General features: G+C 50.9%; 1 protein-coding gene across 4 annotated transcripts in view; it reads right to left on the bottom strand.

The window, feature by feature from the left end:
• Nucleotides 1-561: 561 nt before the first annotated feature.
• Nucleotides 562-26,592, bottom strand: part of IGF2BP1 (insulin like growth factor 2 mRNA binding protein 1) — a gene marked incomplete at both ends in the record, with an annotated part of 38,391 nt that continues 12,360 nt past the window's right edge. The window contains 13 exons of one of the 4 annotated variants that reach the window (XM_082860232.1): nucleotides 562-654; nucleotides 2,320-2,433; nucleotides 2,700-2,831; nucleotides 3,571-3,645; nucleotides 4,346-4,465; nucleotides 4,816-4,938; nucleotides 5,787-5,922; nucleotides 6,698-6,820; nucleotides 7,531-7,665; nucleotides 8,425-8,706; nucleotides 9,975-10,038; nucleotides 13,733-13,784; nucleotides 14,303-14,351. In XM_082860232.1, the coding sequence (XP_082716358.1) occupies nucleotides 562-654; nucleotides 2,320-2,433; nucleotides 2,700-2,831; nucleotides 3,571-3,645; nucleotides 4,346-4,465; nucleotides 4,816-4,938; nucleotides 5,787-5,922; nucleotides 6,698-6,820; nucleotides 7,531-7,665; nucleotides 8,425-8,706; nucleotides 9,975-10,038; nucleotides 13,733-13,784; nucleotides 14,303-14,351 (1,498 nt within the window). The remainder of the gene's footprint in view (nucleotides 655-2,319; nucleotides 2,434-2,699; nucleotides 2,832-3,570; nucleotides 3,646-4,345; nucleotides 4,466-4,815; nucleotides 4,939-5,786; nucleotides 5,923-6,697; nucleotides 6,821-7,530; nucleotides 7,666-8,424; nucleotides 8,707-9,974; nucleotides 10,039-13,732; nucleotides 13,785-14,302; nucleotides 14,352-26,592) is intronic. The other 3 variants (XM_082860233.1, XM_082860234.1, XM_082860235.1) reach the window with 3 other exon arrangements.

Here is a 26,592-nt window from a genome sequence, read left to right as displayed (position 1 = left end):
TCTCCCTTCGAGTCAATAACGTAAGCAAAGCAATGGATTGGTTCTCACTTTTGCCAGTAGCAGAAAGGTAACATAACCAGCGTGAATATATGAAAAGGCTATGTCAGGGCACAAGAATAGAGGTATTTTAATCAATAAACCAAGTAGAAGGTTGGAAGGATCTTAGGGTCAAGAAGTAAACCATCCTTTGAGGTTGATTAAAACACCCCTCTGTGTGTTTTAAAAGCCTGAAGGAAATTTTATTTCTCTTCCCACTGGGGTCTGACCCACCCTCTCGGTGGGACCTAGAGAACTTAAACAATCCACGTTTAAAAGCACCCTGAGCTAGAATTTCCATGGTGACACCCTCAGGGGTGGGCAGTGTTGGGCCAATTGGTTGGGTGTTTAGGGCTGAGAGATCAGGGTTCCTCACTGGAACAACTTCCTCAAGCAAGTGGGCAAACCTGATCTACATCCCGGCCCAAGTGTCCCTGATTCCCGCTCATTCTCAGGCCTGCTGGGGAGAACGTGCTCTCGATTTCGGCCTGTTGTCCTTGAGCCGACGTGATGGGTAGGGGCCGGTCACTTCCTCCGGGCCTGGGCCTGGTTACTCTGTCCCTTTTGGTGCAGCTGTTTGACTTGGGCCAAGATGTCTCGTATCTTCCGCTGAGCCATCTGCAGATAGAACAAGCGAGAGTGAGGGTCTCCGAAGGCAAGGAGTTACAGCCTTACGTGCGGAGAGAAGCCATCGGGGTCTGGACACCAGCGGCAACCACGGGTCGTGTTGGACTTGTAAGAAAGGTAAGAGAAGACTGAGGATTAGAGTGACCATAAGTTTCTTTGCCTCCGAGCAGACCCTGAGCACCCACTGGATTCATACAGAGGAAGGGAGGATAAACAGTAGTATAAACTCATTCATCAGAATTTAAAACATGACCAAGTTGACACACATTACTGAACTCGAGGGGGAACTCCCAGAGTTTCCAGGAGCATGTATTGTCAGAAGGTCGAAAAGCGGGAGACCTCGTCACCAATCCCAACTCCACTACGCATGTAAACATCCCAGGAAAGGGGATGAACTGGGATAACCGAAGGCAGTGGAAGAAGCTCCACTGTGGAAATGGACAGAACACCGAAGGACCGGCATCTCTACTCTCTCCTTCTTAAAGGTGTCTTCCCTATGAACAAAGTTGTCTAAGGGAAATCAACTGTAGAATGTGATTCTCTTGACAGAAATTTACCAGAATGTCTCCTTTCCATAAATTGAGTGCTTGACTTCTTGGTTGAAGAGAAAGTTGGTCTAGGTTGGGGAAAGAACGTGGAGTCGATATTTACACATTAATTCTTACTCTGTCAGCCCTGTGCTTGATGTCTTACACAGTTTTTCACTGAGTTCTCATTTTAACCAATGAAAAATGTCACCACTTTGGTATTTAATACACCCTGGCTCTCTGCATCCCTGGATATATCATTTAAATCTCACATTCCTCACTTGTACGATGAGGTTGTTATGAGGGTTACATGAGTTAACAGAGACCACACAGAATAATGCTTGGTGTAGCAGCAGAACCCATAAATCTTAAATATTTCTGTGGCTATTAATGGCTCCCAAAGGGCTGTCAGAGAAAGCTGTCACGCTACGCTGGGGTCTGGGTTCCTGTCTTGCCCTTGACTGTGTGAGCAGCCTCAGGTGGGCCACAAGCCTGATGTGACATGCTTATCCTCTGTGAGTGGAAGGGACTGTATCCAGTAGTCTCCACACCCCTTCCAGCTCCAACACTAAGGGGTTTTAGGAAAACCCCACTAGCTTCCAATCATCCTATAATTTGAACCCGATACCTGCCCTCCTTTCTAGACTCTGGGCACTGCTGACTGGCTTTACTGGAAGCAGTGCAGGGATAGATGGTGAGTTCCAGGAAGAGAACAGGAGGGTGGAAGAACTGGAAGTAAGGACGGAGCAGTGGTTCTGGGAAAGGTGAAGGAACTGCACTGCAAACGGGCAACCCAGGAGGTTATTCCATGAACAAGGCTGGGTGGTGGATAAGATCCATTTCTCTCCTTATCCAGTGCAAAAGAGAAGGACTAAGGTTAGACGACAGGGAAGACTATTAACATATAACACGATACACCACAGTTATTACATAATGTAGACTACCTATGAAAACGGTCGAATCACTGTCCCTACAGCCTTCAGAGGGAATAAAACAGCTACACCTCACACCCTTACACCTGGAAGGAAAGAATGACCCAGCCCAGAGGCGGGCAGAGTGCACGGGATTTGTCAAGGTCATGCTCCTGGAGCCCTGCCGCCCTCCCGCGATGGGGGAGTGACATATGTACCTGGCTGGCATAGAAATGCCCAATGATCTTGACGATGACCTGGTCGTTCTCATCAGGGGTCTGGTCTCTCGGCACCACCACCTCAGCTGCTGTCAAATTTTGCAGCTCATTCACCTGGGGGCAGGGGCAGGGTGGACAGGTCAGAGAGGAGCTCAGGGTGCTGTCCATGTCCAACATGGATGGGACTGGAGGCTCAAGAGCGTGGTCACTCGCAGCTAGAAACTGGAGGAGTCAGGAGCTGGGCTTGGGAAGTGGAATCCAGTAAACGGGCAAATTGGGAGTACCCAGGCTGAGCCGGGCGGAGGAGCTGGGGGCCAGGGAAGAGCTGTTGGGTTTGGGGACTAATGTCCAGAGCTTTCAACCTGACTCTCATGGCTCACCGTTTTGCCACCTTTGCCAATGACCCGGCCAGCTGCCGACGCTGGCACCCGGATGTGGGTCTCCAGCTTTACTTCCTCCTTGGGACCAAAGAAGTTCTCCTCCTTGAGTTTTCCATAAATTCTTCCCTGAGCCTGAGAAGAGGAGGTCGTTGTTGTGTCAGCGGGCCACATGCATATGACGAAAGGGAAGCTTCCCAAGCCCCACCCCTTCCTCCTCTGGCCCACAGGCCCACGCCCGCTCGGGGTGGGTCACCATCTAGGCCAGGTGATACAAAAGGTGCACAGGACTGACCTGCTCACTTGTAACACTGGGGAGCCCGGGCAGAGTAACTGAGTATGAGTACGTAGCTCCCCAGAGGAACACAGCACCTAAGCTACAAACCAGACCTATGGGGTCTGGGATGCTTGCGTGGACTTGGACAAGCTGTGGCTGGCAAGTCAAGGCCCTGAGTGGCAGCTGGTGGAAGTCACCCACTCAGAGGGCGGGCTCTTGGTCACTCCACACAGTCTAGAGAGCTGTCCCCGCTCTCCACCCCTCCCTAGGTCAGAATAAGCTATCAGCTCTTTGACTGTCTGCCCGGAAATTCGAGAACCTCGGCACGTCATAGGGACATAAAGGAGAGAAGGGCCTTCCTTAGTCACTAAGGCAGAGGGCGAGGACGAAGCCCTCGGACTGCCTTCTTTCCCGCGTGCCTATTCACTCTCAGGAAGCAAAGAGGGAAAGCGACAGAGTTCCCGCTTGACGGCAGTTTGAAAGCAGCCTTGCAGCCCTGTGTATTGCAGGGAAGCTTAAACACAGGACGCGGATTTGCGCTCCCATCCAAACTCGATTCCTCTGGGTCCTACTTGGAAAAACAGTAAAGACCGGAACCTTGAATTGGGCCTCTGGGGGTCCAGTGATGATGACCGTGCGAAGTTTGGCGTCCGGAGTTTCAGGAGGGGCAATCTACAAAGCAAACGCCCGTCAGAGGTGCCCTTGCCCCCCTCCCCCAGGCCCCTGCCACCCCGCTTCCACTCCCCACCTGGGGCGGCCGGGGAGGGGAGAGCAGGGACCCCGAACCCCAAGGCTACTGCGCCTGCACCAGAACTCTTATGAGGGCGTGGGCGCGTTCGTTTCTTGACGTTTTCTAAGTAGGGGCGCCCCGCCCACACCCCGTCTCCCCCACTCCCCAGCAGGTTTCAGCAGAGTCCTGCCAAGAGGGAGGGGCACAGAAATTTAACAAAACATCTGTTCACTGTGACAGGTTCTCCATGGCCGGGGAAGGTGGAAAGACGGCTAACATTTGCTGAGCAACCACTGGGCACCAGGCACTGAGCCAGGGGCTTTGGCTGCATCGCCTCAGAGTACCATCATCCCTACTGTACTGACGAGGAATCCAAGGCGCAGGACCTAGAGCTCAGAAGCTGCGATCTGAACCCGGTCGGTCTTGTCTGAACTGAAGTTCTCTTCTGTGCTACAATACCACCTCCTGCCTTAGCCTGAAAGCCCAGGAGCCTGGAAGGCATCCCACGGAGGACTAAGCGAGGTCAAAAGCAAAGCGTCTGCCCAACGCTAGGCAGACAGGGTGTCTGAGAACAAAAGCGGAGGGTGATGGGAGCAGAGCGCTCTCCCAGCCCGGGCACTGGAAGGAGACAGGGCAGGTCACCTTGATGGAAGCGCTGGCGAAACGGGAGAGCTGTTTGATGTGCTGCCCCTTCTTGCCGATGATGGCGCCCACTGCCTGGGCAGGAATGAACACCTGCACCATCTCCTGCTCTGGAGCCTGCTGCCAAGACAGGACGTGTTATTAACGCAGGTCAGCGGACACAGCCCGGAAGCCCTCCGTGGCCCTGCCCTGCATCCTCGAGGAGGGAAGGGTGCAGGCACCCAGCGGCCACCCTGGGCTACGTGCTCTGTAGCTCTCTGTAGCAGGGACAAAGGGAAGAAGCCGGGCCAGACAAAGAGGAAGAGTGCTGCCAGCATCTGAGGCTGCCGTGCACAGGGCTGGTGCTCTGGAAGGTTGGCGCCAGTGGCTGGGAGCCCTTCCCTCTCCCCGCAAATCCCCAAGCGTCAGGCTGCCACAGAGAGTTGGACCCTGCAGCCGCATGGTCCCCTGTAATAAGACCCTGCACCTACCATAAAGGAGCTGTAGGGGGCAGCTCCGGTGACGCTGCTGGGAGGTGGCGGGACTGCACTGGAGGAGGATGGAAAAAGGCCTACAGCAGCCAAGTTCAGGCCGGGGATGAGGTGAGACTGCAGCTGGGGAAGGAAGGTGAAGAGAGAGAGGTTGGCTCATTCTGACAGGACCTGGTGGCCCTTGTACGTGGCCCTGGCTGAACAAGAGGGCGAGTGGGCCTCAACAGCGGAATGACGTGCTTTTGCCCCAAACCTGCCTGCCCTTCTGGTTTTTACACACACTCACATGTACACCGAGGGTTCTCGCTGGACTAAGAACCGGCAGCTCTGAGGAGAAGGCCCAGCATTAGACCCTCAGACGTCCTTCCTCTCTAGTGGTTTACAGCGCTCCGACAGAGACATACGTCGGACTCAGCCGATGACAAGGAAGAGACACATCTCTGACTTTCAGGACTCACCTTTTTGGTCACGTGTCCCACATCCTCACTCCCCTTTAAAAACCAGATGAAAATTATGGACCCTCTCTCCACTAAAGTGCACGGAAACACAAACTTTACAGGAGGACCATAGACCTCCAAGCCCAAGACTGGACTCCCACTTGCACCCCAGGAATCAAATGAAGAATCCCTATTAATTTAATTTAAAAAGGATTCTGATGAATCGAGGTCCAAAAAGCAAAGCAAAAGCTCCAAGGCCCGGGCTTCCCTGGTGGCGCAGTGGTTGAGAGTCCGCCTGCCGATGCAGGGGACGCGGGTTCGTGCCCCGGTCCGGGAAGATCCCACATGCCGCGGAGCGGCTGGGCCCGTGAGCCATGGCCGCCGAGCCTGCGCTCCGCAACGGGAGAGGCCACGACAGTGAGAGGCCCGCGTACCACAAAGGCCCCCCAGCCTGTGAATGCCCACCTCACTGGAGACCCACTTCTGCCACGGCTCAGGCTCACAGAAGGGCAAGCAGAGGCACCCGACACTCACACTCATGGCAGCCACGTCATTCTCATAGGCTTCCCGAACTTTCTTCATGATCTCCTGCTCGGCCCGGCAGCAGTTCTCGATGGCGCCCTTCACAGTGATGGTCCTCTCGGGGTTATAGAGGGTGAGGTCCTGTAGCCTGGGGCGGGGAGCAGAGCAGTGTCAACCTTCCACTGACAGGCCAGGACCGGGACACAGGTCCTGGCTGGGGCCGAGACACAACGATGCCATTTCTGCAGGCTGTTTAGTTTTGGGCAAAGAGCTCTCTGCTTCTGGCCTTCGGTTTGTAACCGGGGCAAGGATTCCCCACAGGGAGGTGAGGATACTCAGAGCCGACTGGTAGGGCAAGGAGGATGCTCGTAACTGGAAGCTGGTCCCCAATGGTGCCGAGCACTCCATTTCCTGTGCCCTCAGGAACAGAGCAGTTACTTTGCCCACGGGTAAGTCTCTGACGACATCAAGAGGCACAGTGCTCACGGAGTTGCCAGTCCAGCTGCATGACTTTGGTTCCCCCCGCAGTGAGGCAAACCACCACGCACAGCACGTGCTCAGGGCTCAGAAAAGGATCTGGGTCTGTCCACATCCCATGGCCTGGCAAATGCTCCCGAAACCCCAAAGCCCTGGCTCCTGGCCACAGGTTCTCTCCTCCAGATGCAGAGCAAGAGAGACAGGATGTGGCAGCAAAGGACTGAAGAGGCAGCAGGCTAACAGCAGCCCAGAGCGGTGACGGGCGCTATAATAAACGCTCCAGCCCTTACGGACAAACGCTCTTTACCGCTGCTTTGATTCTTCTTCTTCAACAAGCAGAAACTGTATCCAACTTAAAGGGCAGCTATTAAGGCTCAGCAATGAGATACGGCCACCCCAGGTGCCTAGGCATCCCACTCGTAGAGGGAAATGAGAGAGCGCCTTACGAAGAGATGGTGATTTTCGTCTCTGTGTCCTGCTCCACCTTCTTCAGGTTGCGCCCCTCCTTGCCAATGAGACGCCCCACGAAATTATTATGGGCCAGGATCTTCAGGGGAACCTCGTCAGCCCTTGGGAAGAAGCGAGGGACAAGAGCTTCTTAGATGGTGGGCCACCGCAGATGAGGGGTTTCCAAGGTAAACCCCAAGACAAAATTACGTTTTCAAAGAAAACCAGCAGATCAGTGGTTGTTTAGGGAGAGAAATGGGAAGCAGGGATGGGTGGCCAAGGGCACAAGGTCAATAAGGGCGATGGGTATGTTCCTTATCCTAACTGTGGTGATGGTTTTATAGATGGAAAGAAGCGAACTATAGGGCAGCGTGTTCATTACGATCCTATTTGTGCTAAAATACACGCACATACACACACGTGCACACACCTGTGAGGGCACAGCGTTGCTAGGATATACAAGGCGTTATTTACACGGAGGATTCATTTTCTCAGCTTTTATCCTTTCGTACAACTTCTGTGTCTCCTATCTGTCTCTATTCTTGCTTTTAAAAAGTCTGCGTTAGGGCTTCCCTGGTGGCTCAGTAGTTGAGAGTCCGCCAGCCGATGCAGGGGACACGGGTTTGTGCCCCGGTCCGGGAAGATCCCACATGCCGCGGAGCAGCTGGGCCCGTGAGCCATGGCCGCTGAGCCTGTGCGTCCGGAGCCTGTGCTCCACAACGGGAGAGGCTGCGGCAGTGAGAGGCCCGCGTACCGCAAAAAAAAAAAAAAAAAGTCTGTGTTATAGTCGAGGAGGTGGCAGTCCCCATGTGCCCAGAAGCTGAAGCCTTACGTTTTGGTGTCCTTTGCCTCCTTGTGCATAATCTCCAAGATCATCTTACAGGCAGAGGAGCAGCCCTCGGGGGTCGAGTGCACGCTGATGGCCTTCTCGGCAGCACCTGCGTTCTCCTTCCTGTGCACGTCGATCCTGAGGGCCACAAGCACACGGACGGTTAGCTAACCCTCAGCCGAAGCTACAGTCCGGCTCCTTTTGGAACAAGGCCAAGTGCAGAGCTGAAATGGGCAGAGAAAAGGGCCAGCCTGTTGCTATGGATTCTGTCTCAGTCAGGAGGTGGTGGCTGAGAATGGTGGCATCTATCATGGGAATACAGGGTTGGGGGATCAACAGTCCTCAGCTCTGAAGCTGCATTTCCCCTTGAATTCTGGATTTCCGCCTTGAAAGAACTATAAAGAGAAGGCACGCTGTCCCAAATTAAAAGTAAATAGTAAAAGGATGCATTATGAATAAGGACACGACGTGACCTGTTCTCTTTCCACAGAACACACGACGATCAGCTATAAAGATCAGCGAAGAGGGGTGGCTGTGGTGGAATGGGAGACGGGTCAGAACTGTGACCTCTTACTAAGGTCCCTGACGGGCCCCATCCTGCTGCCGCCAGTAAGCGGTGCTGAAATCACAGAGCACTAAGGAGTGGCCGCCTTACCGAGACTAGGTTTGCTCGATGAGACTTTCTACAAGCAATAAACCCTTCTTACCAACGAAAGTGTGTGGCCCAGCCACTGCCACCAGATGGCACCCCCCAGGCTTATTCTACCTCCCCAACACTTCCTAAGAGGTGAAGTTGAGTCGAGGCCCCTCAGCGTGCTTCCAGGAGAGGCTTGGCCTCCTGGGCACCAGCCACTGTTCCCTGGCCCCACCTCCCCTTCCCCTGCAGCCAAGACTCACTTGGACTGGGTCTGTTTCGTGATGTTGCGGATGGTAGCACCCTCCTTGCCAATGATGGCGCCCACGTACTGGGTGGGCACAAGGAGCCGCAGGGGGATGTCCACTTGCTGTTGCTTGGCTGGGGCTCCCGCTGCCACAGGAGAGCCCTGGCGGGGCTGACCCCGAGAGCCAAAGCCGCCTCGGCGCCCGTTCTCGGGACCCTGTGCTATCTGCTCATCAGGAATGTAGGAGACCTTCAAGGCGTGGTTCTCCAGCTGGTGGCCGTTCAGCTTCATGATGGCTCTGAGGACAGAGGGAGAATCTACTGGTCACTCCAATCCATGCCAATCACACCAAATGCCCTCCAGGTGTAAAGCACTCAGCTGGGTTACAACGCGGAACATGCCAGAAGAAAGGGAGATGACCACCTGCGCGCCACTCCCACCTCCACCTTAGAGAAGCTTCCAGTCTAAAGGTAGCATAACACAAATAAGTTATCTCCACTGAATTCTGGAACTGGCTTGTGAATTTCGACCAGAGCTACCTATCACATAGGATTCACAGGAGAATCACATGTGATTCGCGATACGTGAATAATAATTAAAACACGCTAGAACAAGGTTTGTTGTGTCACCTCTTGAGAATGATACTGTCCATGTTTAAGCAAACTCCATGGAAACAGAAGAGGTGGAGACAGAATGGCTTGCAGGAGTTTAAGTGTGTCTGGAATGTCTGAAAAACGGGCCTGGTGAACACTGGAGGGAGGGGGCAAGCGCCGTGCATTCCCAAGGCTGATGCTGGTTAGAAATGTTAACAAGGCAACAACACGCAGCAGGAAGGAAGCAAGTGTTGACTTAAAGCCGGGTCAAGGCCCACAGATCAGCCACAGGGACCTCCAGAAAATCCTGAGTCCAGCAGGCATCTAAAAGAAAACTGAACGGTTTGAGAAAGTGGGTGGATTTGACACGAGGTTGGAGAAAACAAGTATGATAGAGGCAACATGCTGAAGGGACAAGAAAGCCATCAAAAGCAAAATGGCCTATAATTGAGTATAAATGAGGACACAAAGTATACAAGTCTGTCAGTACCAGTGGGTGGAGAAGTGTGACTCAACCAAACAGGCTAAGGAGCCACAAATTGTGGGTGTGATGGGACTCAAGGCAATCCCTGAGATAAAATGTCTGCCTCCGCCACATCATAACAAACCCTTTAGGTCTTAGTTCCTCCTCATCACCACTAGATGGCGCCATCAACACAGCAAAGGACCCCATGGGTTCTCCCGCAACCAGAGACCTATTAAAAGCCAGTATCTTGTCCTAAAGAGGATGTCCCACCTTACCCGGGAGATCTCTGGGTCCCTCCCTTCAAAGCATTTGCTATCAATCCTGGTGAGGTTTCTGAACCTTTGAAGATTCCTGAACCAAAAGACAAGAGTCTGGATTTGGTTGCCACAAAATCAGAGGCTAGGTGTGGACTCGTGCCCACCTGGACCCCATCCCTGCCCAAGCAGGGGCACCTGCCTCCCACCACTCACAAAGACCCTCCTTTGCCCCACTTTTGGGTCCACTCACTGCCTGGTCTGCTCGCGGTTGGAATAGGTGACATTCACCACTGCTGTCTCACTCTCGGTGTTCACTGGGGAAGCAAAACAGAGGTCAAGGTTAGAGCAGCGAGATCTGGAGACAGCACCAATGGTGTAAACATTGTAGAAAGCTCATCTTTGATGGTTACGCGACCAGGAAGGAAATACTTGAATGATGAAGCCTTTCCCCTATAGACCACGTTCACCACAACTCCTGGAAAATTCAAATTAGACTTTACATGCCTTCCTTTGATTCCCCTACCAGCCCTCAAGAGAGACAGGAATACACAAGGGTGTGCAGTCAACATATTCAGCAGTTATGCAGCAGGGAGAAAAAACACACACGCGTGCGCGCGCGCGCGCACACACACACACACACCCCTAGTTTTTTTAACTAGTTAAAAACCACACACCAAAAAAAAAAAAAAAAAAAAAAAAAAAAAAATCACACACCTAGTGAGACTGGACCAAGAAATGGTCTGCAAGGACATGGCTGAAGAGATTTGGGGAAACACCCAAAAGCATTTTAGAGTATCCTCAAGGATATACTGATCAAATGTAGGTGTATCATGACCTGGCTGAATGAGCTGACAAGGGTGGCTGCCACGGAGCCTGGGGGGAAGGACTTGGGAGTGGACCTGGGTTGGACATTAGAATTCCAGGCGATCTGGGCGCATACTCTTCCCCCTTTTGGGACTGATAAAATTAACCGCTTATGCCTCGTCTTGTGATTATGGGTCGCCTAGGCCTGCTTAGCCCCTGGCATGGAGAACTTGGATCAAAAAAATCAAGCCGCCGCCCGACGACACTGAAAGCACTTAGCCACAAAACTGCAACGCAGACCACTCTTAGCCCTTCTGACCTCAGCGGTACAGCTCTCCCACCTCAGTGGAGAGGAATATTCTGAAAGAATAATCTACCAGAGACCTCCCTGGTGGCTCAGTGGTTGAGAATGTGCCTGCCAATGCAGGGGACACGGGTTCGAGCCCTGGTCTGGGAAGATCCCACATGGCCGCGAAGGAGCTAAGCCCATGCACCACAACTACTGAGCCTGAGCTCTAGAGCCCGTGAGCCACAACTACTGACCCCACGTGCCACAACTACTGAAGCCCACGCACCTAGATCCCGTGCTCTGCCACAAGAGAAGCCACTGCAATGAGAAGCCCACGCACCGCAACGAAGAGTAGCCCCCACTCGCCACAACTAGAGAAAGCCCACACACTACTGAGCCTGAGCTCTAGAGCCCGTGGGCCACAACTACTGAGCCCACGTGCCACAACTACTGAAGCCCACGCACCTAGATCCTGTGCTCTGCCACAAGAGAAGCCACTGCAATGAGAAGCCCACGCACCGCAACAAAGAGTAGCCCCCACTCACCACAACTAGAGAAAGCCCGCACGCAGCAACGAAGACCCAACGCAGCCATAAACAAACAAACAAATAAATGTAAAAGACGGTGAGACAAAGGACTATTACACAGCCATAAAAAAGAATGAAATTCTGCCATTTGCAGGAATGTGGATGGACCTAGAGAACATTATGCTTAGTGAAATATCAAAGAAAGACAAATAGTGTGCTATCACCTATATGCGGAATCTAAAAAATCCAAATGAATGTATGTGCAAAACAGACACTCAGACAGAAGGCAAACTAGCCGTTACCCAAGAGGAAGGGGGAGAACCTTAAGGGTAGGGGGGTATGGGATTGACAGATACAAACTACTATGTATAAAATTAGACAAGTGATGGGAATTCCCTGGCGGTCCAGTGGTAGGGACTCTGCGCTTTCACTGCCATTGGCCCAGGCTGGATCCCTGGTCAGGGAACTAAGATCTCACAAACCGCGCAGTGTGGCCAAAAAAAATTTTTAAATAAAATAGACAAGTGACAAAAATATATTGCACAGGGAATTATAGACATTATCTTGCAATGACTCTGAATGGAGTATAATCTTTAAAAATACTGAATCACTATGCTGTACAACTGAAACTAATACATTATAAATCAACTATACTTCAATTAAAAAATAATAATAATAAAGTCATTCTCTCCCTGAAAAAAAGTAAAAGGGTGGACAGAGAGGACTTTGCTTAGAAAGTGGCATCTGATGGGACTTCCCTGGTGGCGCAGTGGTTAAGAATCCACCTGCCAAGGCAGGGGATACGGGTTCGAGCCCTGGTCCGGGAAGATCCCACGTGCCGCGAAGCAACCAAGCCCGTGTGCCACAGCTACTGAGCCTGCGCTCTAGAGCCCGCGAGCCACAATTACTGAGCCCATGTGCCACAACTACTGAAGCTCGTGCGCCTAGAGCCCGTGCTCTGCAACAAGAGAAACCACTGCAATGAGAAGCCCGCGCACCGCAACGAAGAGTAGCCCCCGCTTGCCGCAACTAGAGAAAGCCCGTGCGCAGCAACGAAGACCCAACGCAGCCAAAAATTAATTAACTAATTAATTAAAAATTAATTATTAACTATTAATTAAAAATTAATTAAAAAGTGGCATCTGAGCAGACTAGAAGACTTAATTTTTACAAAATCAAACACTTCCCATTCTGTTCTCTCCAGGTAGCAGGTATTGCCCCCAGATTCGGTATGTTATAGCTCCCTGGTGAGCCTCTTAGCCAGCGGTGACTCCTGTTGGCCGCCCCCAGTGAGGCTCTCCAATGTGCTCCCAAGCCATTGCTGTCTCTTTGTCCAGGAGTAACTGAGTCATCAGTCTAAGCTGTAAGCAGGACTGGGTGATGGTTATCAGCGCTTCCAGTTGTGTCCTGGCGTTTATGATAAAAGGCAAGCTTCGGGGTCAGCAGGAGAGAACCTGCCTGATTGATTCAGCACTTCATACCTTTATGCAGGCAAGTATTTTAATCATTTATAATGATTTACAGCTTGCCCCTTTCCACAAAGAATTTGGAAATGAATACTTAAGTCTTGTCTAGGTTTCTTAAAGGTCTGCAAACTCAAACTACTTTGTCTACCTAACGACCAAGCTCTGCTTTATGTCCAACCCAAATCACTCCACATTTTATTTTAGCTTATTTTCTCTGAAAATAATTTATAACCTTAAGCAATAAATTCAAAAATCGTACCAAACTTATGATCTAGAATAAATAAATTAAAATAATTTATAACCTTAAGCAATAAATTCAAAACTCGTACCAAACTTCCTATGATCTAGAATTCTTTTTTATTATTTCTCCTTCTTGAAAGAGAAGTGATAAAAAGAGCTTAATAATAAAAATAAGTTCTTCTGCACTCTTGAAAGATTTTGCCAGCCCGCTATCAATATGTATAAATATCCTGTTATTTTTTTTAATTGACCAAAGACATGTAGCTCACAATCAGAGGTTCTACAAAAAAAAAGACAACCCATTGATTATTCCAGACAAAAACAAAGAATTGTGAAGCTTTTAAAGTAAAAGGGCTACAGATTTGCTCAAGCCGCGTGCACAGTTTCCATTCTTAATCTATTCCTAAAATCTTGGGATGTCTATTGCTACCTTGGTTGACCCCAGGAGCCTGGGGACCCCGTGCTTGGAATGAGTGACTTTGTTGAGTCTATCATTAAACAGAGGAGAAACCTGTCCCGGAGAAGCAGCAGAGCTGAAGCTGGAACTCCATGTCCCAGCCCCCACCCCAGCGTACCTCCCTCCACACCTTTGGCCGTCTGCCCCTCTTCCTCACCCACGCCCCCGCCCCCAACTCCAACACCCACCCCTACCCCACCGCCCCACTCCTCTGCCCACTCTTACCTTGCTCGCAGTTCTCCACTGTCCCATACTGAGCCAGCAAGCTGTCCAGTACCTGGGAGCAGGGAGAAGGGAATACGGCTGCTCTGGGCATCCCAGGAACTCACAAAGCATCACTAGACACTCCTCACCCCAAAGCACCGGGGTACAGGCAGAGCCTTTGGTGGGGATTGAGCACGTCACCGGCTCAGTTTGCCCTTTCTCAGGTACTAATGCTGACGGCAATCCGTCGGGGTGTCTTCACAGGATGTACTTGAGCTCAAAAAGGCATTTAAGGGCCTTTTTGGAAGCAGACCTGTGCCACCTGAGTCCCTAGCTGATCCTCTGTCATCACTAAGTTTGGGGTTCAGAGGATACCCTTCCCACCTCCCTAATGCCTCTCACGGTAGGGACTGCCCAAAGGACTAATACTGGAAGTCTTAGGTGAAGGATGCGATCCAACCAGCCTCCCCTCAGCACCAGCTTCTCTGGCCTAGCCCCAAACCCCCAGGACACCTCCCAGTCCTCTCTGCCAGCTCAGGCTGACCCAGACTTCTTTCCCAGTGCCACTGACAGTTTCCCCCAATCACTTACTTCCCATCGAAGCTGGGGCGGAATATTTCGGATCTGTATTTTTCGACTCCTGAAATTAGAGAGAACAGCATCAGTGACAGCTCTGGATACTTTAGGCGCCTGTGACCTTTTGCATTTTTCAGTCCTGTTCCAGTCTATCTTCCTAAACTTCTGCTCAACACCAAAGACTTAAGAGTCTGAGAACGATAACCTTTGGGAATGGAGGTTTATTTCGCTTCGTTTTAGAAAGCAAAATAGAGTGCTACCACAGATAGGAAAGCCAAAATCAGATGCCCTAAGCACTGGGATAACATAGTTTCCCCCCTCCACATACCAGTCACATCTGCTTTGTTCGTCTCTCTTAGGTTCTCCTCACCAGTTCTCTTACTCAGCAACCATCTATTACCACCCACTGTGTTTCAGGATCTAGGAATACAGAGCTAGCTGTGTGAATTACTACACGAATCATTAACCTGATACCTTTTCAATCGGTGTCTACTCCATGCTGGACTTTGCTCTGCATGCTGGGGACACAATGATAAGCCAAACAGACAAAGTACCTGGCCTCAAGGTGCTCACAATTTATTAGGGGAAACATATTTGCAAACAAACTACAGCGGGATGATTGGCAGCAGCTCGGCTCTTTCTCGGTACAGATATGGATTTAAGCCTGTGCTCCACTTAACAGCACTGATCTTTAAAAGGTTATTTAACTTCTTTGAGGCTCAATTTTCTCCTTTGTGAACCAGGGATAATACCTATTCACAGGGAGGTATAAAGTAATGTCAGATAATATTATCAAGAGCTTAGCAAAGGGCTTGGAGTAAGTACTTAAAATGTAATAACAGACACATGTGTGGACGCTAAGGTGGAGTAATTAACACACACGCAACCCAGCATTAGGACCAACCCCTTCCCTCCTCCCAGTTTACTACGGTTTCTCCTTTCCATCTTTCCAATACCTCTTAAAAACGTTAATTTTCCCTGAGGAAGGCTTTCAGGTTCAAGGTTGACTCCCACGGTGATTAACTGCTCACCACCCAAATCAATGCCCTAATCCCTGGGCTTAAAACATTTCATCTGACTTGATCTGCATTGGTCAATGGTCACTTATGTCTTTGCATATCCTAGATCACAAACTCTTAGTTCAGGGACATGGTCCAACAAAATTCTAGTGGCACGAGGGAAAATGAAACTAGGAAGCAAGAAAATCCAGTTCTAGCCCTTAAACTGCCCCTGATTGGCTGTTCTGACTAAGCCACTCAAGCTTCAGGCCCCCGTATTCCTGGCTGACATGCAACAGGGCCCAAGGCAGTTCTTGCCAAGCTAGGGGGAAGGGGTACTCAAAACACACGAGAGCAAGGGAAGGGATGCTAAGCTCTAACTGTAAATGTTTTTGATCTTGGCTCTGTCCTCAGCCAGGTCACTCATTTCATCCCTGTGACCAAGTATCTTGAGATATAAAATGGAAGCAGAAGGGTCTTTAAGATCCCTTCTAGCTCTGCCGCTTTGAGGGTAGAAAGTCTTTATCAATGAAATCTTTTCCCGGGTTAAAATAACTTAAGGGAAGTGGAAATGTAGCATAAGTGTTGGAGAATCTATGTCCACGGTTTTCTACTTTGGTTGGTTCATGAACCTGATCTAAGGAGGTTAGATTATAGGAGGACAAAAGAACAAGGGTCAGAAACAAGTCCAGTTCCAGGTCCTCGGGTCCCACACCGGGCCGGCTTCTTGGGATCCAATTCACTGGCCAAGAGGGAGGAGCCTCATGGCATCTGCATGACATGGCGTACAGGATTACCCATACACAACACATTTCGTGATGAAATGGGCAAAGAAAACGCAGGGGCCCTCTCATGAGGAAAATCAAACTCTTGGTGAACTGAAGAGATGATTATACCGTCGGAAGACTGAGAATACTGATCTACCTTAATGCTAGTGACGGGGGTTACCTAAGCTGAGGGAGGACCTCCCTCAAGCAGAGGCTTCTGGAAGGACTGCAAGGAGATGGGCGATGCCTGCCTGGAGTTCCAATCAGTAAGAGCTTAAAGCAGTCCCCTGCAAAAGTTCAAGTTTGAAGAGCCCTCTTTCAAGATGGTCCTATAGATTACTCTAATCTCAGGTCAAGGGTCAAAAATACCCTCTTCCTACTTCAAACTCCCAGTTTTAAGGGCTTCCTCTTCAGGGTAGGGAGGAATTGGGAGGGGATGGGGAGGTGAAATCAAATCAGTTTGGGATGTTAATCCATATCCTGAAAGCAATGGCAGTCTGGAATGTCTGGAATGTTCCAGGAGGGGGAGGAGGGCAGGGACACCCAACCAATGGAAGACAAGACATCCTGGCAACCCTCCCCCACCCCCAACAGGCAGGGACTCACCCACCCCTCCAGGGCACACACACCCAATCCTGGGAACCCGTGCCAGGCCCCTTGAGGCCTGCAAACCTGGCCAGCAAAGCCCCCAACCCTGACAAAAACACAGAGACCAAGAAGAACCTTTGTCTTTTAAGCCGTTGGCCTGGTTTGTGTTAAGTGTGGTGCTACCTAATTTCTTTCTGGCCCAAATAACATGTGACCATGCTGAGAACTGGACCCAGTACTCCCTTCCAGGAGCCCATGGGTAACTCACTCACCCTACAGGTATTTCTGGATGCCTAGCTCATACTGGGCCGGGGCAGTGTGCTGAGGGCTTGGGGGTTCAGCATGGAAGCTAAGAGACCCTAACTGCTTACTTCTTTGCTCAGTACCTTACTTTCCCGTGGAAAGCTGACAGGGCTTTTGTGAGGGCTTAAAGCAGGCGGGCTGCGGGGGCGGGGGTGTGCCTGCCAGGCCGTGGTGCTCAGTCCCAGTCCCCAGGAGCCACTACCTGTGATAGTGAAATGGTTAGGCTTCTGCACTGGTGGGGAAATAGCAGGAGATATCACAGCCTAGAGAGAGCCCCCGCTCTCCCACCTTCCGTGACAACCGAAGGGCCCCACTCCAGCACTCCTGAGGACGGGCTTCCACCAGGCTCCAGGGGAGCCTTTGCCCTACAGGCAATAGGGCGCTGCACTCTGCGCAGGACCCTCAACTCTAGCACCCGTTGTTTAGAAAAGCAAGGGAACTCCCAGAGGTTCAGGAGCCACCACCCCCACCCTGGAGCTGATAAACCTGTTGAGTGAAAGAATGAAGCCTCCAGCCCCTGGCAATGAAGGCAATGGTTGCGCCAGTCAAACGATTTCCCCAGTGGCTGATACCCGGAGGCTTCTTACCCTCTCTGCCTGCCCTGACCAGCAGGGCAGTTACCAGGTCCTGGGGCAGCTCCCCAGATACAGAGCAATCACAAAGGATGCTCCCTTCTAATGTTGCTGGGGACAAGCAGGGGACACCAGGGCCACAGGGACTGAGTGACCATTCAAGCCCAGGGGAGATTCCAGGAGAGAACGGAGGGAGAGAGAATCTGGGCAGCAGCGTCGTAAGGAGTTAAGTAGGAAAACAAGAGATTCAGGAAGCACAGGAGCTAGAGGCACCCGGAAGGATGGCTGGGAGTGCTCCCTGGGCAGGAAGCTCTCGTCCTTTTCACCTTTTCAGAGAAATGTCATTGACTTAGACTGAATGGGAAGGAAAACAGTTCAGTAAGGAAGAAGCTAACATGCGAGGAGTGCTTACCAGATGCCAGGCTCAGATTCAGCGCCTCCTATAAGCCTCCCACTACCCATGAGCACGATAACCACGGCTCCCCTTTACAGACTGGGGTCCTGAGATTGAGGGCTTGAGTATCTGCCAAGTCACACAGGTTCTAAGAGCCAGAGCCAGTATTTGAACCCAAAGACTGTCTGGTTCCAGGCTCTTTGCACAGTCCCCTGCGCTGCCTTGACGATGGCAGAAAGGAAACAAAAGCCTTCACCAAAATATATTCAGGTTTTGGCTTGAGAACGAGTTTAAAATACTCAGACTTCACACAACAGAGTGAAGAGCAGGCCTGCTGAGTGGGTGCTGCTCTCCAATAAGTCGAAACATCCCACCTATAACTCCTTAAGACGCATACTTCCATTGTTAGTGGAAAAGTGATTCTGTGCTTATTGAACACTGACTAGACATTTGATAATATTGTTAATATTTTAAAATCAGGTAATTCCCTGGCAGTCCAGCGGTCGAGGGCGCAGGTTCAATCCCTGGTCAGGGAACTAAGATCCCACAAGCCGTGCGGCACGGCCAAAAAATAAAATAAAATCATACTGATTTCTAGAAATACATACTGAAATAGTTACAGATAAAATGTCATGTCTAGGACTTGCTTTAAAGTAATTGGGGGGGGCTTCCCTGGTGGCGCAGTGGTTGAGAGTCCGCCTGCCAATGCAGGGGACACGAGTTCGTGCTCCGGTCCGGGAAGATCCCACATGCCGCGGAGCGGCTGGGCCCGTGAGCCATGGGAGCTGAGCCTGCGTGTCCGGAGCCTGTGCTCCGCAACGGGAGAGGCCACAACAGTGAGAGGCCCGCCTACTGCAAAAAAAGAAAAAAAAAAAAAAAACAAATAAAGTAATTAGGGGGAAAATTAATACAGATTGGATATGATTTGGTAATTTTTAAAGCTAGGTGATGAGTACATGGTGGAATTATTTAATTATCCTTTCCATATTTCAAAGTTTTTTTTTCCATAACAAAAAACTTTAAATAAAAAGATAATTCTGAGAAGATGTGGTACTTATATACAATGGAATATTACTAAGCCATAAAGAGGAATGGAATTGGGTCATTTGTAGAGATGTGGATGGACCTAGAGTGTCATACAGAGTGAAGTCAGAAAGAGAAAAGCAAATATCGTATATCAACGCATATATGTGGAATCTAGAAAAATGGTATAGATGATCTTATTTGCAAAGCAGAAACAGAGACACAGATGTAGAGAACAAATGTATGGATACCAAGGGGGAAAGGGGTGGGGTGGGAGGAACTGGGAGACTGGGATTGACACATATACATTATTGATACTATGTATAAAATGGACAACTGATGGGAACGTACTTTATAGCACAGGGAACTCTACCTAATGCACTGTGGTCGCCTAGGTGGGAGGGAAGTCCAAAAGGGAGGGGCTATCTGTGTGTGTGTGTCTGATTCATTTTGTTGTGCAGTGGAAGCTAACACAACATTGTAAAGCAACCATACTCCAGTAAAAATAAATAAATAAAAATAAAAAGATAATTCTAGCTCACCCTATTTTAAAGTCATCACAGATTCAAAATGAATGGGTCTAAGCCAATGAGGTTTTCCTCTTTTATTTTTATTAGCAAGAACCCAGGCCCTGGTGAGGAGCCGGCTGAGGGCAGGGAGAATGGGCCTCAGGTCCAGAGGAGAGCGGAACAGATGCATAGATGGGACACTTTTCAGAAGGGGGGTCCCCATATGACAGAATGCACACCTGGACGGAATGCACCCTGGGAACAGTCTTCAGGTCTTCCGGAGGACAGCTAAAAACTGCCCCAGGGAGTCTTCTTTTTCTAAACCTTTGCAAACCAGCTCCTTCCTCTTTCCACCCCCATTCCCAGAGGGTAGCGTGCTGTCTTGATCACGCTCGTGGGCCTCACCCTGCCCGAGAGGGAAGCGTTCCTTTAAACCAGGGTGGGGCAGACCAGTTGTGAGGACAGAGGCAATAGTAGGTTTTGGAAATCTTTTCAGGCTTGGGGCCTCAACCCCCAGAGGCCACTATCAGAGTCAAACCTGGACTTTCATCTCTCCAGAGAACTAGGATTAAACCAGGATCTCCAGATTAGACCCTTTACCTCCACCCCTCCCCCGGGCCGTGATTCTCTGACTAGCAGTCTGCTTGCTCTAGGGCAAGTTAGGCCTTCAACTCCCTAGACCTCAGTTTCTCTCACATCAGGGACCAAAGGATTAGGATTAGTCCATTTTACTGGATCTTGTGTCCCCAGACAGAGATCAACCCTGTCCACCTACAGTGATACACTTTCTTCATTAGAGTGATTTTCTGTGCCTTAATGGTCTGCCTAAGTGGTTCTTAACCCCCTTTTTTTCTCCTGGAGACTAGGTTCCCATTAGGAAATATGATAAAAGCTAAGAACACTCTCCACCAGAAAAATGCAAAATTCACTCCAGCCTGCAGACATCTCCTCGAAAGTGTGGGAAGAAACTAGCCCAAGGCAATTAGAAAGCTAAGCTTGACTGGGGACGGAGTTGGGGTTATTACCTGGCAATTTTAAGAGTGAGCAACTAAGATTTTTCAAACTTGCAGTAACACCATGCTCTTTCCATTCTGATCGGCAGTCAAGAAGGTCACCACCACTCCCCCAAGGTTTCTGGTGTCCAGCTGACGTGGAATCATTCCAGATTTTCTTGCCACCTACTAGGCACTGGGCCTGTGTTGTCCACACTACAGTAGCCATTAGTCTAGTCACGTGTAAGCTACTGAGCACTTCAAAGCAGCAACTGAATTTTTTCTTAAAATTAAAATGTTTGTATAATGTAACTTTTTCTTCTGTATATTTTATGAACTCTAAATACAGATCAACTGTTTCCAATGAAAATTTAGCATATGAATTGGGACAGGCTCTAACAGTAAAATAAAATACACACTGGGTTCCTAAGACTTAGTAGCCCCCCCAAAAGTAAACGATCTCATTAATCGTTTATATTGATTCCATATTGAACTAATAACCTTTTGAATTAACTTTAAAAGTAATTTTGAATTAATCTTCTACATTAATTTCACTTTTTTCTTTTTTAATGTGGCTATTAGAAGATTTACACTTGCATACGTGGCTTGCCTCACATTTCTACTGGACAGTGCAAGGCACTACGCTGCAGTACACAGCATGGAGGGATGAAGAAGCCAGGTAAGGCTCCTGCTCTCAGGAGTTTACAGTCCAGCAGGGGACCCCAGTTTGGTTTTTTGTTGTTGTTGTTGTTGTTTTGTTTTGTTTTTTCTTTTGGCCATGTTGCGGGGCTTGCAGGATCTTAGTTCCCCGACCAGGGATCGAACCCACGCCCCTGCAGTGCAGGCGAGGAGTCCTAACCACGGGACTGCCAGGGAATTCCCCTCAGTTTGGTTTGGGATGGGAGAAGAGAACAGACAAGGTTAAGTGGGTTGGGGAGGTGGGCTGGCCACAGTACCCTTTCAGAAGTGGGTGATCCTGGGACTTCCCTGGTGGTCCAGTGGTTAAGATTCCATGCTTCCACTGCAGGGGGTGTGGGTTCGATCCCAGGTCGGGGAAGTTCCGGGTGCTACGCAGTGCAGCCAAAGAAAAGAAGTGGGTGATCTTGTTGACTCCTCAACAAGAGTCCCATGCAGCTGAAACCGGAGAATAAGCACCGCCCCCCCCCAAGCTGGCTCCCATCCCAGTTTTTTTCCCCCAGCTGGAAATCACACATAAAAGATGTTCTAACGTGCCAACCTCTGCCCTTTCCATAAGATCACCAATGACCTAGTCCTTCCTCCCCACCCTGCCTCCTTATCCCTGTAGAGTGGAGAGGTGGAGAAAAAAATAATTGTCTAGGAAAGCTTCTGAAGGGGGCGGACCTGGCACGCTCCAAGCATGGCAGTAGCTGAGAAAGCGGGCCAGGCTGGGGAGGGGAGGAGGAGCTGGCCCAATGCCCAGGGCTCCGTGCCAGGCTGATCCAGAGGCAGGGCAGCCAGACAGGCAGGCAGTCGGGTGGGTTGACCAGCAAGGTAGGGGCTGGAAAGGAAAACACTGACCTACTGGAAGGTGCAGGACCAAGCAGGGCAGATGCCACCACCAAGGGGTCAAAGTATTGGGGGGAGGAGCCGGAAAGCAGGGACACCACTGGAATGTATCTGTGGTCCCACGAACATGGTCTTTTAAAGGTATGAGGCACACACACACTGTCCCACATGTGCTCCTGACCTAATTCTGATAGGAGGGAAAAGCAAATCTCGGGGAGGAACTCTGGGATGGACGATATTCCCTCTCTGGCAGGCTCTTGTACTGTGTTTAATGTGCTCTTGGCCTACCTGGAGTCAGGGAAGAAGAGGGGGATTCGCTAGGCCTCTTACATGACCAAGGACACACACACCCCATTAACCTGGCAATCGGAAGTTCCAATTGAAGAAAATCAGATTCCTACATTGAGGGAATAAGATTCATACACCGAGGTCTGAGAGGGTCTTAAATAGTCACCTTCGTTTCATAGATGGAGAAACTGAGGCTCAGGAAAAGGAAAGAGACTTGGCAACTCTGAGGTAGGACTGGAGCTCAGCTGGTTTATGCTGAGCTCTAGTCCTACCTGGTTTATGATGAGCTTATACCAGCCTCCTCCCAGGCTGGTTTATGCTCATCTCACCAAACTTCGCTCCTTTCTCTCTGACAAGAAGTGTTAACACAGCAGAAGTTGTATAGCCCCGATGTCAGCAGCAGGAAAAATGCCCATATCCTGTATGGCTAAGTGCATGCCAACTGGTTTTTACTGCATGCAGCTCCAATTTGGGCACAGGATTTAACTTGCAGAAGAGCTAACTGTACTATAATACGGCTGGATGACTGTCAGAGAGATTTGTTAGCAGGGAAAAAGTGTAGTCACCAAAAATTCTGTCTTGAAAAATTTCACGTTGGTTTGGGATAAGCAGGGCTGCAAAGGTGAGAGGCCGGTGGGAGGCGCCACCCGATGTCGGAAAGCAAGCAGAAGAGGAATAAATCCTTTGCTCAATTCACTCATCTCGGAAATACACCGTTTGCCTAGAGAGAGCTCACGGTTTTTTTTCTTGCCCATCTAGGCAGTGCCAGAGGAAGCCAAAACAGAAGCTGAGACAGTGGAGCTCTTTCCAGTCAAATTCCAAGTCGGCCTGGGCCAACTGCCACTCCCTCCCTCCACCGGGCTCTCTCTGCCTAGAACCGTGCTCTTTCACCTGAGGGGCTCCTAGAGCCAGAGCTGGCCTCCTGGGCCCTACACAGTGTGAAGTGCGAGGTGTGATGAAGCCATCAGATTCAACCTCATGCATGGAGACAAACAGGAGAGGTGACCCAGTGTAAACAGTGCAACCCTGTTGGTGCAGGCAGCGATGGTGTGGATAAGAAATTAACCACTGGGGACACTGCTCACCTGCCTTCTCTGGCTAGCAGTGGGAAGCATTTCCAGGATCTTCTTCGGGGGGTGGGGGGGGGGGGCAGCGGCGCGGGTGTTAATTTGCTCTGACAGAGGGTAAGGTGGAGGGAGCCTAGAAAGACCACTTCCTGCCCCAGCCTCACTAGAGACGTTGGTTTAGCTCACCCCCCAGTGGAGATGTCAGCATCTCTCCAGAAAGCTTAAGAGACAAAAGGTCTGGCACTCTGGGGCCCAGAGACCTGGCTGAGGGTGGAGCTGACACCCGGAGGAAAGCCCTGCGGGGCATGCCTCGGAAATGGAGCAAGAGGCTCTCTCCTCAGGAGGGACCGGCAAGCTTGGAAGCACAGCTCCAGGCTAGGATTTGGAGGCAGAGAAGCAAAGAAAAGGATACTAGACCAAACTCAAGAGAAATCAGTTTTCTGCAACTCACAATTTGCACTGAGAAAGACCCTAGTGGAGTTTGGGTACTTCTCGGAATCGTTAGTGTTCCTGCTAAAGGATGAGAATGCATGCCAGCATACGTTGAAAAATACGAATTCACCCTACTAGTGGAAAGGCGCTCTGGTGTGACCCTCCAACAGGAGGTTTAACAACCTCATCGAATCCTTGTCTCCTCTCCACGGCTGCCAACACAGACCTGTTGGTGGCCGAAAACTTCAGGAAGCTGCTGTTTGTTTTTTTCCAGCGTGTAGGTCTTCATCAGAATAACTCTCTTCTGACATGGACACCTACCCTGAGTTCTGCCCTCGCTTGTGCGGGAGCAAAATGCCCTCTCTGTAGAGGTCTTTCTCCCCAGCCCCAGCCTCTGCCAGGGCGTCACGACAGCACCATTCGAGACGGTTCTCATCCATCCTGGGGGGAGCAGGGGCAAGGTCTCTAACAGCCCAAGGGACGGCGAACACGGCCTTTCAGGAGGCCGGCGGAAAGCAGGCGCGGGCAGGGCAAATTGAGAAAGAGGTGCCGGGGAAGGGCGGCAGCAGCTGAGAGTGGGGGAGGGCTGGCAGCAGCTGGGGGGGAGGAGGGGAGTCCTCATGAACGGGCAATTGAGAAGGGCCGAGCAGCTGAGCGGCCGGGCTGGCGTCGCCGGGCCTGTGCCCCACGTGGGCCGGCCCCTTCCCCCAGCCCCTCTCACCTCACCCAGGGGAAGCTGAACGCTCGGCCCCGCACCCCGGCCGCTGGGTGGGCTGAGTCGGCAGAGCACAAGGAGGGGGACAGAGGATGTCCCCGGGGGCCCCCTCTGCTGCGGGGCCCGGCGGTCTAGAACGTTCTGCCGCCAGAACCCCCTCGGCGTCCCGACTCTCCCCAGCCCGTCCCACCCGGCCCAGGGGGCCCTGGGCTACGCGCGCAGGGCCCGGAGGGGGAGGGGACACGCGCCGGGGGCTGCCGGGTGGGGGTGGGGACCAGGACTTTGCCCTTTGTCTCTCTCTCTCCAGAGCCACCGGCCGAAACCCGACCCCATCAGTGAGCCAGGCAGCCAGCGAGGGGCAGGCTCCCCCTCCGGGGTCCTTTAGTAAATCCAGACCCGACCTCCCCGTGGTCAGGGCTGACTGAGGTGGTCCTGTGGGGGAGGGGGCTTCCCGCCTGCGAACAGGCCTGCAAGCATTTAAGTGGGAACCGGCTGGGGGCAGGGGGCTGGGAGGGGGCTGGAAGTGGGGCCGCAGAAGCAGAAGGGGAGAAAATGGCCCGGGAGGCGGCATTCCTTGGAGACCTCGGCTGGGCTGTGGGAGGAGGCAGGACCCGGGCGGGAGGCCTCCCACTGAGAAGGCAGGAACTGAGGCCTGGGAGTGGGGTGGGCTGGGGGCGCGGAACCAAGACGCCTTCCGGGCCTCGAAAAAAAGACCCTCCTCTCCCAGGGCGTTCTGGGAGCCGCTACAGAAAATTTATAATCGAAGAGTCACACCTCCATGCAGAGTAGGGCATTTGTCTGGGGATGCGAATGACCTTCTTTTGTCTGCCCTCTTGGGGTGTCATCAATTACTGATAGTCTTATTAATAACTCACGTTTACACAGTACTTTAAGGTTTACAATCCACACTCTCCTATGAGCCTAGAACACAGGTTGATTTGAGCCTCTAAACCACAGAAGGTTGAGAATATTTTTATTTCCATTCTGCAATTCAGAAAGAAGCTCAGAGAGGTTAAGTGCCTAGTCCCAAGGTGACACTAGCCAGCCACTGTCACCACACCATGAAGCCGGCTCCTGCTCCTCAGGGAAAGGTAACTGGGTTCTCGCTCCTCAAAAGCATGTATGAGCTATGAATTATGATTCTGCAGGCTTGTAACAAAGGTCAACTCTTTGTCCCTTCCTGCTAGGAGGAGGGGGGATGGGAGGGGAAGCCACTCGATCCCTGTGCCCTTCCCCCCAACCTCTCATTTTCCCCAGGTTTGAACCCAAACAAAAGGAAAGGGGAAGGGGAAAAAAAAAAATATTAGCCCAAAGCGCCAGCCCTGGCACCTAGAGGAATGCCAAAGGATGGAAGCTCTTAGAACTCAAAATAGCTACCAGCTTTTTTTTGCGGGGTTCATGGAGATGGGGAGGCTTCATATGAGGACAGGAGGCCCAGGAAGATACTGGCCCCAGATCCCACAGTGTGCACACATCTGGCAGAAGGGCAAACTGAGGTTGACACCTGAATCCTAAACCACTCAAGTCCTTCTCCACTTCATTCAGCCCCCTTTCCGTGGTTTTTCACTAAAAGCAGAATTCCCATCTCCCATGATAGCTGCCCAGACAAGGGGAGAATGTTCTTAGTTTTCTTCAACCATTCAAGATTGCCTGAACATCCCAATGGTGAGAGGAAAAATAATGCAAGGCGAGTATGAAACACCTACGGAGGAAGGAGGCTCAGAGCAGGGAGAAGTTAATGTTGGGCATGTTTTTATTTGCTAGCCTTATGCTCTCCCCTGCAAAACATTCAACTTCTCTGAATGTTAGAGGATAAGCGATTCCCACCTTCTAAGAGAGCTCGGCCTTGAAGGTAGAAAGGCCTGGGTTTGAAACCCAGCACCAGTATTCAAGGTATGACCTTGGCTAAGTTACCATAACCACTCAGAGTTCCAGCTTCTTCTTCTGTGGAATGAAGACTAATGCCTGCAGCGTTCTTAGGATTCAATGAAGGAACAGTGCCTAGCTCTGAATAGATAGATACTCAATAAACGCTCCCTATTATTTTTTTTAAAGCATTTTTAAAATATTTATTTATTTTTGGCTGCGTTGGGTCTTTGTTGCTGCACGTGGGCTTTCTCTAGTTGCGGT

This window comes from Leucopleurus acutus (genome assembly GCF_964270905.1).
Source record: "Leucopleurus acutus genome assembly, chromosome: 19".
Taxonomy (NCBI): Eukaryota; Metazoa; Chordata; class Mammalia; order Artiodactyla; family Delphinidae; genus Leucopleurus; species Leucopleurus acutus.
Note: the sequence above shows the minus strand (reverse complement) of the source record. Positions and strands in the feature narration are given on the sequence as shown.